Source organism: Haliaeetus leucocephalus, unplaced genomic scaffold (genome assembly GCF_000737465.1).
Source record: "Haliaeetus leucocephalus isolate CR32 unplaced genomic scaffold, Haliaeetus_leucocephalus-4.0 Scaffold395, whole genome shotgun sequence".
NCBI classification, from domain to species: Eukaryota; Metazoa; Chordata; class Aves; order Accipitriformes; family Accipitridae; genus Haliaeetus; species Haliaeetus leucocephalus.
The window spans coordinates 7,955,111-7,970,610 of NW_010972831.1; the positions used below are offsets into that span (position 1 = coordinate 7,955,111).

A 15,500-nucleotide genomic window follows, 5' to 3' on the forward strand; every position below is an offset into this window, starting at 1 on the left:
CGTGCTTCGTAACGCTGTCCGTCCTCAGCCGGCATAAAAGTAGACAGGTTGGGGGTTGCGAGCCAGCACAGTGTTTTATTCAGCTCTCGCAGCCTTGAGTCGTATTCCTTTGTGAAGGAAACCGTAGGGAAGAAGTCCTGGGAGGCTGCTGTACCAATCTAATGGGAATGCAAGTTTCCCCAAACTCAGCTTCAGACCTGGCACGCTGCGCTAATAACGAGACTGATTTAAAACTGGTGTGATGAGACTGAGGCACATCTTGAATACAGATGCGCTTAAACTGGCTTAAGGTGCTAGAGTGATTTATTTTAATGCTCCATTAGGCTGAATTGGTCTGTGTGGTTTCTAAACCACTTTAAAATTGTATCTGCTAGGGTTTTGTCCCAGTCTGACTGGATGACTTTTAATAACAGTGTTTTCTGCCTTAGAATAAACAGCGCCTAATACAAGCATGGTGTAGAACAGCCCGTAGCAGCGCAGGCTGCAGCTCAGCTGAGCGGTGCTTGCTGCAGCACGCTTTGGGGGGGGGGGTGTCCCGCTCTGCCTCTTCCCTTTAGCTTCTCCCACTGATTCTGTAGTTCAGAGTCAGTTGGTACTGGCAGTTTGGAAACAGCTTTTAGGTCTTTTTTTTCAACAACCCCCCCCTCCCCCCCAAACTGTGTTCTCCAGCATCTCTAGATGTCTGCCAGTGCTTATCGATTAGCTTCTCTTCCTATTGCAAAGCAGCTGCTGATGAAGAGAAAAAGAACATGTTGCTATTCTTACTAGTTTCCAGATGCAAAGAGCACGGTGGTCAGTATATAAATGCGGCAGGAACCTGCTAAATGTAGAAATGTGGCTTTAGACAGCTCTCAATGCAAGTTGCTTTGGTTTCAGTGCTAACACACTGATGTGAACACATTGTTTGAATAAGATGCCTTATCGCATCCTGGCTCTCTGTGGCCGCAGTTGAATTCTCAACATGCACTAAGCTCGGCTTAAAGGTGGGGCGTTATTTTGCAGCTCCCATCAGTACATTCATATGCTCCAAAGATAGTCCCAAGGTGGCATCTGATATGATCGTTAGCAAAACAAGTTATCTGTTATGTAAAGATCAAACGCTGTGTTAGTAAAAGATCTGACAAGCACCTAGTTGTTTTCCATAAGAAGTGTTGCCCTCCGGAAACTTAATAATTATTTGATTGTTATGATGTGTGCCTTCCTACATTTACCACAGAATCTGCACAGCGAATGCGTTTAAAGTGCGAGCGGTTTATCTTGTCCAAAACCAAAATTATGTAACCTTTTCCAGTTGTTACTTCAATGGCTTTTGGTCTAGAATGTGCTTTCCTGTAGTTTGTAAATGTTCTCACCGCGTCAGAGTGAGCACCCATCAATAGAATTTAAGTGTGAATGTTTGGTTTTAGGCACACGAAGCCTCACATCACCAACAGCAGGCAGCACAGAACAGTTTGTTGCCTCTCCTGAGCTCTGCTGTTGAGCCACCCGATCAGAAGCCGATTCTGCCCTTACCAATAACGCAGAAACCTCAGCCTGCACCAGAAACATTAAAGGATGCTATTGTTGGGATTAAAAAGGAAAAACCTAAAACCTCCTTTGTGTGCACTTACTGCAGCAAAGCTTTCAGGGACAGCTACCATTTGAGGCGTCACGAGTCCTGCCACACAGGGATAAAGTTAGTGTCACGGCCAAAGAAAACTCCCACCACAATGGTGCCCCTTATCTCGACCATCGCTGGTGACAACAGCCGAAGTTCATTGGTTTCGACTATCGCAGGCATCCTGTCCACAGTCACTACGTCTTCCTCTGCCACCAACCCCAGCAGTAGTGCCGGCGCAACGCCTATGGCAGTGACTCAGACGGTGAAGAAGCCCAGCAAGCCCGTCAAGAAGAACCACGCTTGTGAGATGTGCGGAAAGGCCTTCAGGGATGTCTACCACCTCAACCGGCACAAGCTGTCCCACTCAGATGAAAAACCCTTTGAATGTCCCATTTGCAATCAGCGCTTCAAGAGAAAGGATCGCATGACCTACCACGTGAGGTCTCACGAAGGTGGCATCACGAAACCATACACCTGTGGTGTTTGTGGAAAAGGCTTCTCGAGGTACCATGTAGAAAATCCCAGGCGAGCTCAAGTATTGGCTTTTCATAACCAAGAAGGGTTAAGCTATCATAGCGAGGGGCTAGGAGAACCAGACATCTTAGAAGATTGGTGAGGGGATAAAGAGCCTTGTTTACCTCTAGGGCGTGGGTCTCGGTCTGAGCCAGATTGGCAGTGGCCAAAAGTGGTCGCTCTTTTATGAGAGCGTTGTGAAATGATTTCGCGACCTCATCCGGGTCCCATAGGACACGTGTCTGTGTCACTGGTGGTGACCACAGAGCCCCTTTACCAGCCTTTGCAAAGGTCAGTGACCGAATGGGGCATGGCAGGCAAACTGTCTCCTTGTCTCGTAGCAAGGTTGAGGCGTACTGACAGAGCATTGTGGGGGAGCTTGCATTGCTGCTGGCTGTATTTATTATATCTGTGCTTGCAACAGAGAAAACTTCAACCTTTAGAGCTGTTGATCTGTCACCTTTACACAAGGTACGACCAAACGTACCATTTTCAGGTGTGGAAGAACATGGTTAAGTTTTAAACTGCAGGTTGGGTCTCAGCATAACTATGTGTTACTCTAGCTGAAAGCCACTGCGTAGGTAAGGGGAATGTATTTATTCTTGCCGTGCAGAGGGATGTGGGCTGCAAGGGGTCATCAGCGCAGTGTTCAGCACCGCGAGCCACGCTATCGTTACTATGTATTTGTAACAGTATGCATTTTCTTTTCTGTTCCTCTCTTTTTTGCAGGCCTGATCATTTAAGCTGTCACGTTAAACATGTTCACTCAACAGAGAGACCCTTCAAATGCCAAGTAAGGGCTAAAATGATTTGTTAAGAACAATACCTTACTGTATCGTTAGAATCTCAGGTGAATAATCTTTCCAGAACTGTATTTGCTCCTGGACTTCTCTTTGAAAAGCAAGTTTAGGAATAAAGTCGCATCTGCCTTACATACCAGCAGCACTGTAGTTCTGATGTTAACTGTAGATAGAGGCAGTTTGAAAGGATGCTGTGGCTACTTTTTTTAGGAAGATTAGAGGCTTTTTGCTTTCTTGGAGAACAACGTCGGTGCTCTGTTTTACGATACGCTTAACTTAGTAGTGGGATTGTAACAGCATCCTCAGCTCAGTGCTAATTACTGGAGTAATGCGTGCAGTGTGTTTCTCAGAATATTTAAATTAAATGTGTTTCTCAGTATATCCATTTAAAATGGGTTGGAATAGTTGATTCTGGATCCGTTATTTTGCTGGAAGCTGAAAGCAAGTTGTCGTAAGTTGATGACTGAGTATAAGAGAAATAACTTGACTGCCCTTGAATAATTAACTGTTTTGCTTGGCATATACATGCTTGTTCCAACCTGTGTTTTAGTGACTCATCATATTAAATAAAAGTCTTGTGTAAAAAGAATAGCATTAGAAAAAGGTTTCATTTCCTTGTTCTGATTTGGATGGGAACAGAAGTAATTGAGCAATTTAAGATATCAGGTTCATATTTGTACAGTAAAATTGTATCAAAAAACAACTTTGCCTGTTCTAGGCTTTTTTTATAAGCTACCTCTTGCTTTGGTAGGTAAGGCAACCTGCTGTTTTAGGAAAGTTCAAGTAGTATAGAGTATGATTTTTGTCGTAATTGTCTCTGAAGCCAATTTCCATTTTCAGTCTCTGTTTAGTAGTTTGATTTTGGTTTCTCTATAAATACAGGTAAAACTTAAGGTTGTCAGTGTACTTAGGATACTGTTTGCACCTACAAGGTAAAATAGGCTTACAGTGGGCATGTAATTCATACTGTAATGATGCTGTCTGCAATTCAAGTGTAACTGTTGTCCTTCATATAGACGTGCACTGCTGCCTTTGCCACCAAAGACAGACTGCGGACACACATGGTGCGCCATGAAGGAAAGGTATCGTGTAATATCTGTGGTAAACTTCTGAGTGCAGCATATATCACCAGCCACTTAAAGACACACGGGCAGAGCCAAAGTATCAACTGTAATACCTGTAAACAAGGCATCAATAAAAGTAGGTGAACGTTTTAAAAACATTTCTAATAACAGTGTGTTTGCAAAGGGAATTGCCTTTGATTACGTTAAAATGCAAAACCGTACCCATCAGTCTGGGTATTCACACCTATTAAAAATAGATATTTGGTAACAGCATCTTCTTCAGTTCAAGAATTGGCATATGTGGAATTGGTTTGCTGCTAGACTGTGCTCTTATCCCTTAGGAATGCCCTGCAGTTTGTGGGAATAACCCATCTCTTGAAGAAAAGAGTTCCCAAGTTTTCTCATCTTCTGAGTACAATGCTACTTCCTGAACTGTACAGGCCTAAAAGTCCAGCAGATAATTCTGGAGATTTTAGAATATTTAAGAACTGCTAAGATCTACCAAGTTTCAGGTTTGAAGCCTCATCTAAAGCTCATCAAAATTAGGAGAAAGATTTCTCTGCTTTCTCTGAGCTTTGATCCTGGGGCTCAATGATTCCTCCCTCTGGCAGTAGCTGACAAGAAAAGCATTTAAATCCAGCCCTGATATGTTTGGGGCATTAATGGCATTTGACTGGTGGTGTGCAGGAGTTCAAATGAGATGTTTGTAATAGTTCCTTCTAGTCTTAAACTCTGTGGAAGTGCTGAAGTCTGAACCTGGGGGTGCCTAGTAAGCAAACGAAGACTTGACTTTCAAATCTTCCCTATTAAAATAACTGTAACTTAAGTTAACCCACATGGTTAGTGATATAAAATGGGTTTTCAGAAGAATCAAGAGGGAGAAGTAAGGAGTGTCTTTGGAAACTTTGTCCTTAAAGCCTTTTAAACAGTATTAATTTACAACATCTTTTCAGTTCCTGTTACTCCTGGATAATTGGAAGGTACCGGGAATGTCTAAAATGCCCGATTGTTGAGCTTAATATGAAATTTGGATGTGAAAGTATTTTTCAAGGTATAGGGTTACAGCTCTGGCTTCCCAAGCCAGTTTGGTGGTGCTAAGCCAGTTCACATGAGGCATTTACAGCAGTTGTTAGAGGTGGAAATGATGAGCCGTAATGTGGCCAGAGAGTAGTAACATGCTGTTCTGTGATGTAAACTGAAAATTTTAAGTTATACTTGCAATAAAAAGTAAAAAGGCTTTTTTTTTTTTTTTTTTTAATGGAGCTGAGGTTTAGAAAAAGCGGAATCAGCTAACCAGCTTGAATTCTAGAGACTCATTGTAGCCTTTTATTTCATTCTTCCTAAAACACAAACAAAATAATCAGAAAGGAATTTCATTTTTGGCATTGAAAACAGATGTTCCTGACTTACATTTTGGTTTTTAGCTCTTGGAAAAGTAGATTTATAAAGCACAGAATTAATTATATGGTTTTAAACACCTCTGTGATTTTTGTTCTTGGAATCCTGTGAGATTCCACACGCTCTTTATGGAAGAAGCCTTGGTGATCTCAGCAGAAAACAGTAACTTTCCAAGGTGAATTTGTGTTCTTACTTAATTGGCATAGCATGCATGAGTGAAGAGACCAGCAATCAGAAGCAGCAACAGCAGCAGCAGCAACAGCAGCAACAACAGCAGCAGCAACAACAACAACAACAGCAGCAGCAACAACAACAACAGCAGCAACAGCAGCAGCAGCAGCAACATGTAACAAGTTGGCCTGGAAAGCAGGTAGAGACCCTGAGATTATGGGAAGAGGCCGTCAAAGCAAGGAAGAAAGGTAAAACAAAACAATACTTATGGTCTTGGTTTTATAAGACTGCAGGTTGCAGTTATAGAGGGAGTTTAAGATGTCAGAAAAGGATGTCTTACGTGAAAATGTCATTCTCGATGTTAGAAGTAATAGCTGAAAACTAGCAGGGGGATAACATGACCAAAATTAGGCTGTTGTAAATGCACTCCTTATTACGTGCTTCCCTTTGGTCTCTGCGCTTGAATGTGTACGTAGCAGTCATCAATTACAAAGGGATGTTTGTGTCTGCTTCAAGGCAAGAGTGTTTTTTTTGGCTTGCATGTGGTTTTTAGCTGTGTTTATGCATATTTACCAGTTGTTAACTTGTGTGCATATATATATATATGTATATATACACACACATAACACCCTCTGTTGTTGCATCATCATCAGTTTGCATGTGGGTGCTTTCTGTGTCCCTTTCATCTTTTCTCTCACAATTTATTCCATTTGCTTTATCATCACGTAACTGTCTTTGCATAAAGTTTTCTAGAACTCATAGAACTTACTCTTCTATCCTTGTTGGGTTTTTTTCATTAGAAAATTAACTAATAAGTGATTGTGTTTTTCATTATTGCTAGCTCACAGCTTACATACACCTATGCTGCTGTAATTGAAGTTGAATAACTTCCTGTTGTTGGTCAATGTGTCAGTTTTGTAAAGAACAGATTGCTTCAATTTAGTGTCAGGAGTATAGTAGTTTAAAGTCTCCCGTTACTGCTAGCTTGTTCTTTTCACTACAGTTTGATTTCTGATGCCTATCACGTGACTCCCCAGGATTACATGTTTTAGAAGAAATTCTTAGCGACCACTTACTGTTTTTCACTAGCTGTTTCTAGTAATAAATGTTTTGGGCTCACCTTAATTTTTTTCTTTTCTCCTAAAATTCTTTTCAGTTTCTTCAATCTTTTTTTCTTTTCTAGGTCTTGTTTGTGTATTAGGCTGCTAGCTCCTTTCGCCTTGATTGTTATTGCAGTTGAATTGCGTTCTGTGATCAGACAGTATAGAAATAGCTTATTCATGTTAAAATGTAGTGATAACAGAAACGTTAAATATCATCAGGCCACTAAGTAGATAAAGCAAATGGGTGTCAGATTTAGAAAATCTCTGAGGATTTTTTTTTTTTCTGCTTGTTCCTTCCTATGTCTTGTTCTCTCTTCCCTTCCTTTCTTACTGAGATTATTCAATATGCTTTAACAGAAACAGTGTTTTTGGACAGAATGGTGGGTGAGGGAGGTGGGCGGGTAGAAGTGTTGTCAGACTGGTGATATTAGCTTAACTTAATTGGGGAAGGGGCATGGGGTGGGATGTGTCTTTGCATACTGCTGTGCTTGGAAGTTGAAGCTAGACCAGTCAGTGCCATGCCTATGCGCTACTCTTTTTCCATGCTGGTTCTCCTGTGCTAGTGCCACCTGTTGCGTTGGCTTTACAACACTATATATGGGATTTTTCTGATCTAATACGATTTATTTTCACAATTTTTTTTTTTTTTTACTCTTTCCCTTCCTTTCCACCCCTCCTAGATATGGACTTTGAAGAACCAACAGTAACCCTTGAATGGGGCTAATGTTGCTTTCAAAGTTAACTCTGTCTTGGTACATTTGTATTGCCCGAGTGGCAAGAGTGGACTCTTTGCTCCTGGCTTACCTCCTGAAACGTGGGTGTAGACTGAGCTTGGTGTCCTACCCTACAAATGTGGAATAAGACACGACTTAGAAGTGCCGTAACGTTGATCTAGAATATATTTTTGTCGGTTTCTCTAGCAGTCATCCCTTCCCTTTACCCGCGTCCACCGCCCCGCTTCTGTTTTTGGAGCCTTCTAGTATGGGTAGCCGGCAGGTGGTGCTGATGGATGCCTAGTGATCCCTCCGCTGTCCCGGACCGCCGGTGCCCGCTCCCCCAGTGCCCAGCCCTGCTAGAGCCCACCGGCAGCAGGGCTGGGCACTGGCTTCCTGGGTCTTCCTTGTTTGGCACTTAATTCCTGCTTACTGCAAAACAAAGTAAAAAAAAAAAAAAAAAAAAAAAAAAACAACCCGAAAACCCACAAAACAAAACAACTTGGTGTGGAGCTGTAGCTTATGTGAAAGCTGAGGAGATAATGGGGGTTGAAAGATGTGCTGACTGGGTAGCCTTGAAAATCGCTAAGTAGAAGTACTGTGATCAGTGGAACAATTTAGTAGCAATAATTAAGACTGAAATAAGCAGGTAAATATTGAAACGAGCTTTGCTTATCAGTCCCTAATAATGACTTTTTAAAACCTTCACAGAATGTCAGTTCACCTTTGAGAAGGCTATAGAGTACGTACCATTCGGTATGTACACTCTCTCCTCTATTTATAATGTTCCTCTTGGGAGGATTTTTTTGATTGTACGATACTGTTTTTATGAACATCGAAACCCTCTTTATAAGACAAGCTCGCTTGACTTCTCAGGAAAAAATACTGAATTGAAATGAACTGCATGAGAGTTTGTATTTCTTGTAGGCTATAGAATGTTAACAGTTTTAACTTACTAATAATTCCTAAAGAAAATTATTCCAGAATTTGTACCTGTTCTTGTTTGGTTCTTGTTTTTGTTTTTTTTTTTTTTTTTTTTTAAATCTTGTCCATGGTTTTTTATGTGTTAAAAACTTTTTGTCTTTTTATGTCTCATTTTTAGAAGCTGCTAACTTGTGCCAAACCTCCACTGCTGCTACTACGCCTGTGACTCTTACTACTCCATTCAATATAACGTCCTCTGTGGCTTCTGGGACTATCACAAACCCAGTCACAGTGGCAGCTGCAATGAGCATGAGAAGTCCAGTAAATGTATCAAGTGCAGTTAATATATCCAGTCCGATGAACCTAGGGCATCCTGTAACTATAACAAGTCCATTATCCATGACATCTCCATTAACGCTCACCACACCAGTCAATTTACCTACCCCAGTAACCGCTCCAGTGAATATAGCGCATCCAGTCACTATAACATCTCCCATGAACCTCCCCACACCAATGACGTTAGCTGGTCCGTTAAATATAGCAATGAGACCAGTAGAGAGCATGCCTTTCCTGCCCCAGGCCTTGCCCACGTCTCCTCCCTGGTAAAGAATTTCTAAACAGTATTAAAAAGGATTAAAATGGAATCCTTACCAGCAGTTCTTTTTTGGGTTTTGTTTGGTTGGGTTTTTTTTTTTGTTGGGTTTTTTGTTTCGTTTTTTTGTTTTGTTTTAGTTAATAATAAATTCAGACTAAGACACTGGGGCAACATGCACCATCAGAGACCATAGTCGCATCTTCCCCTGTTGATTTGGCTCATATGGTTCAAACTTGAGTTTCACTGGAGCACTTCATTTAAAGTAAGTTTTACCTTTTAGCTGACTGATGCTGAATTAGAGCAGATACTTATTTGCCAGAGTTTAAAAAAAAAAAAAAGTCATTAAAAAACAGTTTTATGTTTTATCCCCCAAATTATAACTTAGAAAATTATTTTAATCTAAACACTAGCAAAGACCCCTCTGTACCTTTTAACAGGGTGGATGGCTAATTTTAACTTGCCAGTCGTTAAGTCCACTGTTTCTGAGCTAGTGTAGAATCTTTGTCTGTGTTGATGTTTTTTTTTATGAGTAAATGCATTACAATGTTGTCATTTTAAAAAAAATGCATTTTGGAGAAAATATGCATTTTACCTTTGGGAATATGATAATTTCAGGCAGCATTCCCTATGGGAAAGGTGATACCAGCTCTGATATGCAAAGCATATGATAACTTATCATTCTAACTTCAACATATAATAGGGATTGTGACCTGATATTTGGAGATGTAAATATTACCCAACATATTACCCTAAGGGAATATAGCATTGTAGTCAACATTTTTTTTAAAAAAACTGTTATTGTTTGGTGAGAAACAGCCATGGCTGACAGAAGAGGAGTTGAAATGTATGTAAACATGGTCTCTCAACAGTCAGACCCCTATGGGACTCTTATCTAGGAGCAAAAGGAGTGCTTTGAAACTTAAGAAATATTGCTTTAAGCTGGAAGATTCTGGAGGCACTGGGTATGATTTTTATGCCCTCTGCCTCCCAATCAGAGCCTGCTGGTGTTACAGCAGGGGACAGACGTGTTAGTTGTTCACTAGAAGTTTTGTCTTATATTAAATTGTATACAGTTTTTATTCTAACCACTAACTAGGTAGGATGCCCCTCCAGGACAAGCAGAGAGCGTCTTTTAATTTCTCCCCTATTTCTTAATCAAGTGTTGTGCAAATCTGTTCAACTTTGTAAATATTTGCAAACATCATCATTTTTACGTTATTCTTCTATTGTGTTAACACATTTCTATCAATTTGTGGGAGTTCTGGGGTGATGGTTTGAACTATCCAGCCCAGAACTTCTCTACAAATGGTCACACATGTTTAAGCTACATGTGCTTTTTATTTCTTAACCTGTTTATCTGTACATAAAGTAGAAAGCAAAATCTAGGGAAACAGATATACTTTTTAGACTATCATGTCACATATTCACGTTTTTAAAACTTTGTTTAAAAAAAAACCACCCTAAACCCAAGACTCTACATTAAAAATAAATAAATAAAATTACAGTTGAGATGTTTTTATCTTAATGAAGTTGAAAGCTATGGAGATTAGCGTGTGCGCATTTTCACAGAGTGCTAGCAGGACTGACTAGTCAAAATGGACTGCTTCCGTTTCTACCCTGCCGTGTCAGTACAAGCAGTGATTGCCAGGCTGCTGGCTCAGGTGACAGGTATCTGTATCATTACGTGAAACTGTTCTAGGGGCTTGGACTACATAGTACAACAAAAACAAAAAAAAAAATAGAGCTTAGTGTAAAATAATTTTATAAATGATCTTTTGTACTTTAGGACATCAAATTGTACAACTTTTGTATATATAAAAGCTTAGGAACTTTCTGTTTAGCAGAAAGGAAACACATTCCTACACTTTTAATGTATATGTTTGTTATAATGTCCATGTAAACATATGCCCTATGTTTGTGCCTTTTAATTAGTTTGTCTCAATAAACAAAAATGTAGAGAAGAATATGTAGCTATGACTTTGTTACCACTGTTCTTACTCCAGATGTGTAGAGGTCTTCGTTTTTGCACTGTGTAGAGCATTGCGTGCAGGCAGCTGCATGACTTAGGCTGATACGGCCGAAACGAGGCATGTGAGGTGAATGCACCCCAGCAAAACTCCTTCCTCCCATAGCATAGAGCAGCTTGCGCTGGTGGGGCCTTGCATGTTGGGATGTGTAGTTTCCAAGCCATCTCTGTTACCCGTGGCAATGATACCAGTTTGCACCAGTTTCACATAGTAGGTGTAGCGTTCTGGATTTGGGTAAATTGCAGAGATGACCCTTAGATGAAGTTTGGGCGTCCCTGAGCTTAAAAAAACCCAAAAGCATTAAAAGCCAATATGAAAATGTGTACTAGAAGTGGTTATCTATGAATTACTTACAATAAACAGGTGTGAGACTTAATTGTATGTTGTCAATTACTGTAGTATTGACAGTGGGTCCTCCGTACAGCTAGTGTGCCCTGCTGATGTTATTTTTATCCCAGCAGAGTAGCAGTAGAATAAACACATTAAACACCGGCAAGGAAATTTTTCAACGTGACAGAGGCTTCCCAAACCACTAACCGTGGTGCTCTTAGCATGGGATAGGAAAAGGGCTGTTTCCTTTTTATTTTATGTTGGTTCTGCTCGAATGTACCTGGTTTATGTCCACAAAGCTACATTAGCTAATTGTCAACCTGTTTCATTTGTACTTGGGTAAACATTTGCTTTGTACTGTGTATAAATGGTTCCGAGGTGTGCTCCTCAGCTGTCTCAATACAGACGTTAATTTCACTTTGTAATGCCATCATAGGAAGTACATTAAGCTGTTTTTTTGACAAAGGAAAGCTACCTGCTCAAGTAGTTTATACGGCATGCAGGCTACCTTATAATCGGTAGTTCATCCACAGTATAACGAGGCAGTAAGTATGGGCAGCTGCTGTCGGGAGACGATGTATAGTTGCACGACAGCGATGAGTGATTTGTATGGCAACTTGTGTCATAGCAGCGCTGGGGAGTTAAGACTATAAGAAAATGGTGGATGTGAAGAACAGATGCTCCTGTTACACTGAGTTAGTTTCTATGCAGCTGATGCGCTTAGCCTAGTTTATTTCATGGAAACTTTTAAGCTGGATCTAGTCCAACATCCAGGGAAGCCTATTGCTGCTGCCGTTGATTTGAGTGGGTTTTATATCGAGCCCATTCAGGTCTCCGATTGCAAGTAGTTCAATAGGGGTTTTATTTTTTTCTTCTTAAGTTTCCATAAGCGTTCAGCATGAGGTTAATGGCTTAGCACCGACTGAAAGTTTGAAAGTTGAATTTTGCCTTGGAAGGATTTGTGCCGTGGAAAGTCAGAACAGTCAGATCAATGGCACGAAAACTCGTCCTCCGGGCAAGGAGAGCCTCCGGGTGCCTGGCTCTGTGCTGGCGAGGCACCGCGGGGAAGCAAGCCACGGGGAAGTAAGTATTGTGGCACAGCCACCCACGCTGCCAGGAAATTGTGTAAATGGTTTACCTTGGGCACGTTTTTTTCTTTATCTGGAGGACCCCACCACTTTCAGAGGGTGTTTGGGGTGAGTTGAAATTTGGGATTCGACCTTTTATGTCTTACCACTGGAGAGTTATGCCTCGGTGATGTAAACTGGGAAGATTTCAGTCAAGATCACGGATGAGAGAGAGAAACACGTGGTGTTCTGGGCATATGAGTTAAATTCTATTTGCCATTGTTCACAAATAAAAGATTTTTTTTCCCCTCTTACAATAACTTTTTCTTTAGAGTGGCAGAAGAAAAAAGTATTTAATGTGTGTGCATTTGTCCACGAGAGGTTTAAAGAAAAACACCAAAAACCCAGTAAGCTGTTTGAGCTGCAGCAATCCCAGGTTACATAAAGGGGCCGAGGTTGCCGAGGGATTAGGGTGGCATTACTGGTGGTGATAAGCCCTCCAAGTTCTGCTCGCTCTCCGCTCACTTTTATTTTAGAAACAGTCACTCTGAGCTGTATTTTGAAAACTGCTTGGGGTTAATTTTCAAGGCTGTCAGGGTTAGATTCCCACCAAAGAAAGAAGGAAGGAAAATTTGGACTTAAAGAACACTCAGGTTTTTAAAAGCATCCAGTACTCTGATATATTTTTTTTTATCTTTGGGGTCCCTGTATGGGAGCTGAGTTGTTGAGAAGTGGACTCCAGTTTTTCACTGCTGGGTCCTTCTGAAAACTCCTGCCTTGGTCTATTGGTGGCTTAGTTTATCCATCTCAAAAATAGATTTAACAGTATTTTCAAAAGGCAGCTATTAAAAGCACTTCAAGTTTTTAAATGCCTTTGAGGTCGGTCTCGGTGCTTAAGTGGACCTTTTTACTGGTGCTTTTCAGGATAAATAGCAAGTGTAAAAATAAATCTCTTCCTCTCCTAATTGTCAGGCAGAATAAAACTTAAAACTTGATCCCCTTCTACCTATTTGTTTAATTCAGCATGTTTATACTTCTTATCTTTGGATCATTCGCTCACAGCTTCCAGAGCAGCAACTGAAGGATGACAGAGGAACTACGTGCTAATTTTTATGTCAAAAATAGCTTTCACCTTTAAACGCACAAGGCTCAATGACTGTTTTCTAATTAGAAAAAGAATGCCTGAGCTTCTATTGCGAATCCATTTTACAGCTGTGTTCAGATTTGACTGTCAGCCCCTGGTTAAAATTTAGTACTGAGGTCTTGACCTAGAAACAAACCTTTTTTGGTATTGGTTTGGAAAAAGTATTTCAGTGCTAAGAGAAACTGAGCCAGGCTGTCCAGCTAGCTCCCTCATCACGGGCTGGCGAGAGCGTTAACGTCGCATCATTTCGTCGTACATTGCATCTCCCTGAAGCCCAAATAAAGACCGCCGGGAAAGGTGGGCTTATGATTTTTTAAAAATGATGATAGATTTTTTTGGTTCTTCAGGTTCCTGGGCTAATTTGAGTCATTTTTTTAAAAGTCCTGCGTTTTTCTTTAAGGAAGCATAAATGCTTTTTGAAAATGAGACATTTGTAAAACATTTCAATGTGGGCATCTGAAATTACTGCTTGCATCAGAGTACAGACCTCTGCCTTCCTTGCAAAGCCTTTCCAATAGCTACCTCCAAAATCAACCCATTTAGTAAAAAAAGAAGGGGCATTTTCAGAACGTAAGGCACCTTTTGTTTTTCAGAGAAGGCAGAAGTACTCCATTCACCTTTTCACTTAGTTGTTCTCGCCAGCTGTTAAGATGAAAACATTTGTGTTCTGTGTTTTCTGTGCAAGGTTTGTTTTTCAGGGAATTGCCAATTTAGCTGGAACTGGCTCAATTAAATTCGATATTTTAATTCTTCATAGCTGTGTATTTCTATTCCCCTTTCTTTTTACTTCCTAGCGTCATTAGCAGCTAAGACCCATATCAAAGGACAGTAAAGAAATTTCGTAAAATCGCCTGTTTCCCTCAAAACAAGCCGGGACTAGGAAAAGAGATTGCAGTCAACAAAGCTCACTGCAAGGTGCTGTGTCACAGAAGAGATGCTGATCTGCGTTTAACTTTGGGAAAGCAAATGTTGTGGCACGTGTACTTGTACGCGCTGAAAGCCGAAGGTTTGCCTCTAATGTTTTCACTCTTACTGATGTCTGTGTTCCTTGTCAAAGCCTTACAGATTTTTACCCAGGCTAAGGATCGCTTAGCTGCCAGACACGGATGAAACGATTTGAGTGGGAAAAAACCTCTGCATGGAGGGCCGTCCTGCGAGAATTTTGGACCATCCCAAACGCGTGCTCGGGGTCCGGCACCCACAGACGTGCTTCCAAGCTGGTCTTGCTGGCCGCGGCAGGGTGCTGCGGGAGGCCGGCTGCAGGTGCCCGGAGGTGCGGCGTTCCTCCCGCATCGTGTCCGGAAGGGTTTGGATTGCTACGAGGGAAGCGGAGGCCCTGACCTGCTGCCGTTTGCGGTCTCGCTCTGGTCTCTGCAAAACGGGAAGTGTTTGCCCTGTGTAAATTGGCTCCTGTAATTTGTAAGAGGAGATCACTTCCCGTCCTGTTACGTGGTATGGCTGCAAGCTGTCAGACGCTGTAGCGCTGGATACCGGAGACGGCTGCTTTCTATCTGTGGTCGAAGTGATGCTTTGTTATAATCCGTCTCTCGTGTTCAGCCCTTGGGGCAGGAGGGCCGTGTCCTCTTCCTTACCCCAGGGGTGCGCGGGGCTGGTGGGCCGAAATCCAGGAGCCGGGGATGCTCAAAAGGTGTGGAGGAGACCAAAAACCAGCCCCAGAAAGCAGCTCTCCTCGGGATGCTGGCCAGAGGTGCCTGACCCCACAGCCGGGGAGGGCGGGGGGTGGCTGGGGAAGCCTGGGGGGGGTCGTGGGGGATCCTGACCCCCCCCGGGCCCCAGTCAGGGGCCGTCTCACCCCCAGAGCCGGGCAGACCCAGGGTGGCGGCGGGTCAGGCCTCCGTGGGGACAGAGGGAACCGGGCGATGCCAAGCCCCCTCGACACCTCCAGCCGGGCCGAAACGCTTCCCCAAGGCGGAGAGATGCCCCGGCCCGGGTGGGACACGGCCGCACCGCGTGCGCGTGTGTGTGTGTCACCCGGGGGGGGCTACCCAAGAGCCCCCCGACCCCGTTGCCTTTCAGCCCGGCCGCCGCTA

At 42.2% G+C, this 15,500-nt stretch overlaps 1 protein-coding gene across 5 annotated transcripts; it reads left to right on the plus strand.

Moving 5' to 3' along the window:
• The first annotated feature begins 1,209 nt into the window (after positions 1–1,209).
• On the plus strand, positions 1,210–10,845 carry VEZF1 (vascular endothelial zinc finger 1). 5 transcript variants are annotated; one of them, XM_010573825.1, is made up of 6 exons: positions 1,210–2,104; positions 2,843–2,906; positions 3,930–4,113; positions 5,576–5,794; positions 8,074–8,118; positions 8,465–10,845. In XM_010573825.1, exons 1-6 carry the CDS (start codon positions 1,710–1,712, stop codon positions 8,890–8,892), a joined length of 1,335 nt encoding a protein of 444 aa, XP_010572127.1. In that variant the 5' UTR covers positions 1,210–1,709; the 3' UTR covers positions 8,893–10,845. The 5 variants fall into 5 exon arrangements, with proteins under 5 accessions (XP_010572127.1, XP_010572129.1, XP_010572128.1 ...); XM_010573826.1 differs by having other exon boundaries at positions 1,222–2,104; positions 5,582–5,794; XM_010573827.1 differs by lacking the exon at positions 8,074–8,118 and having other exon boundaries at positions 1,216–2,104.
• Positions 10,846–15,500: the final 4,655 nt, after the last annotated feature.

Coding starts and splice junctions, on each gene's coding strand:
- VEZF1 (XM_010573825.1), top strand. CDS start 1,710: ATGGTGCCCCTTATCTCGACCATCGCTGGTGACAACAGCCGAAGTTCA. Junction 2,907..3,929: donor AGAGACCCTTCAAATGCCAA/GTAAGGGCTAAA, acceptor TCCTTCATATAG/ACGTGCACTGCTGCCTTTGC. Junction 8,119..8,464: donor TATAGAGTACGTACCATTCG/GTATGTACACTC, acceptor TCTCATTTTTAG/AAGCTGCTAACTTGTGCCAA.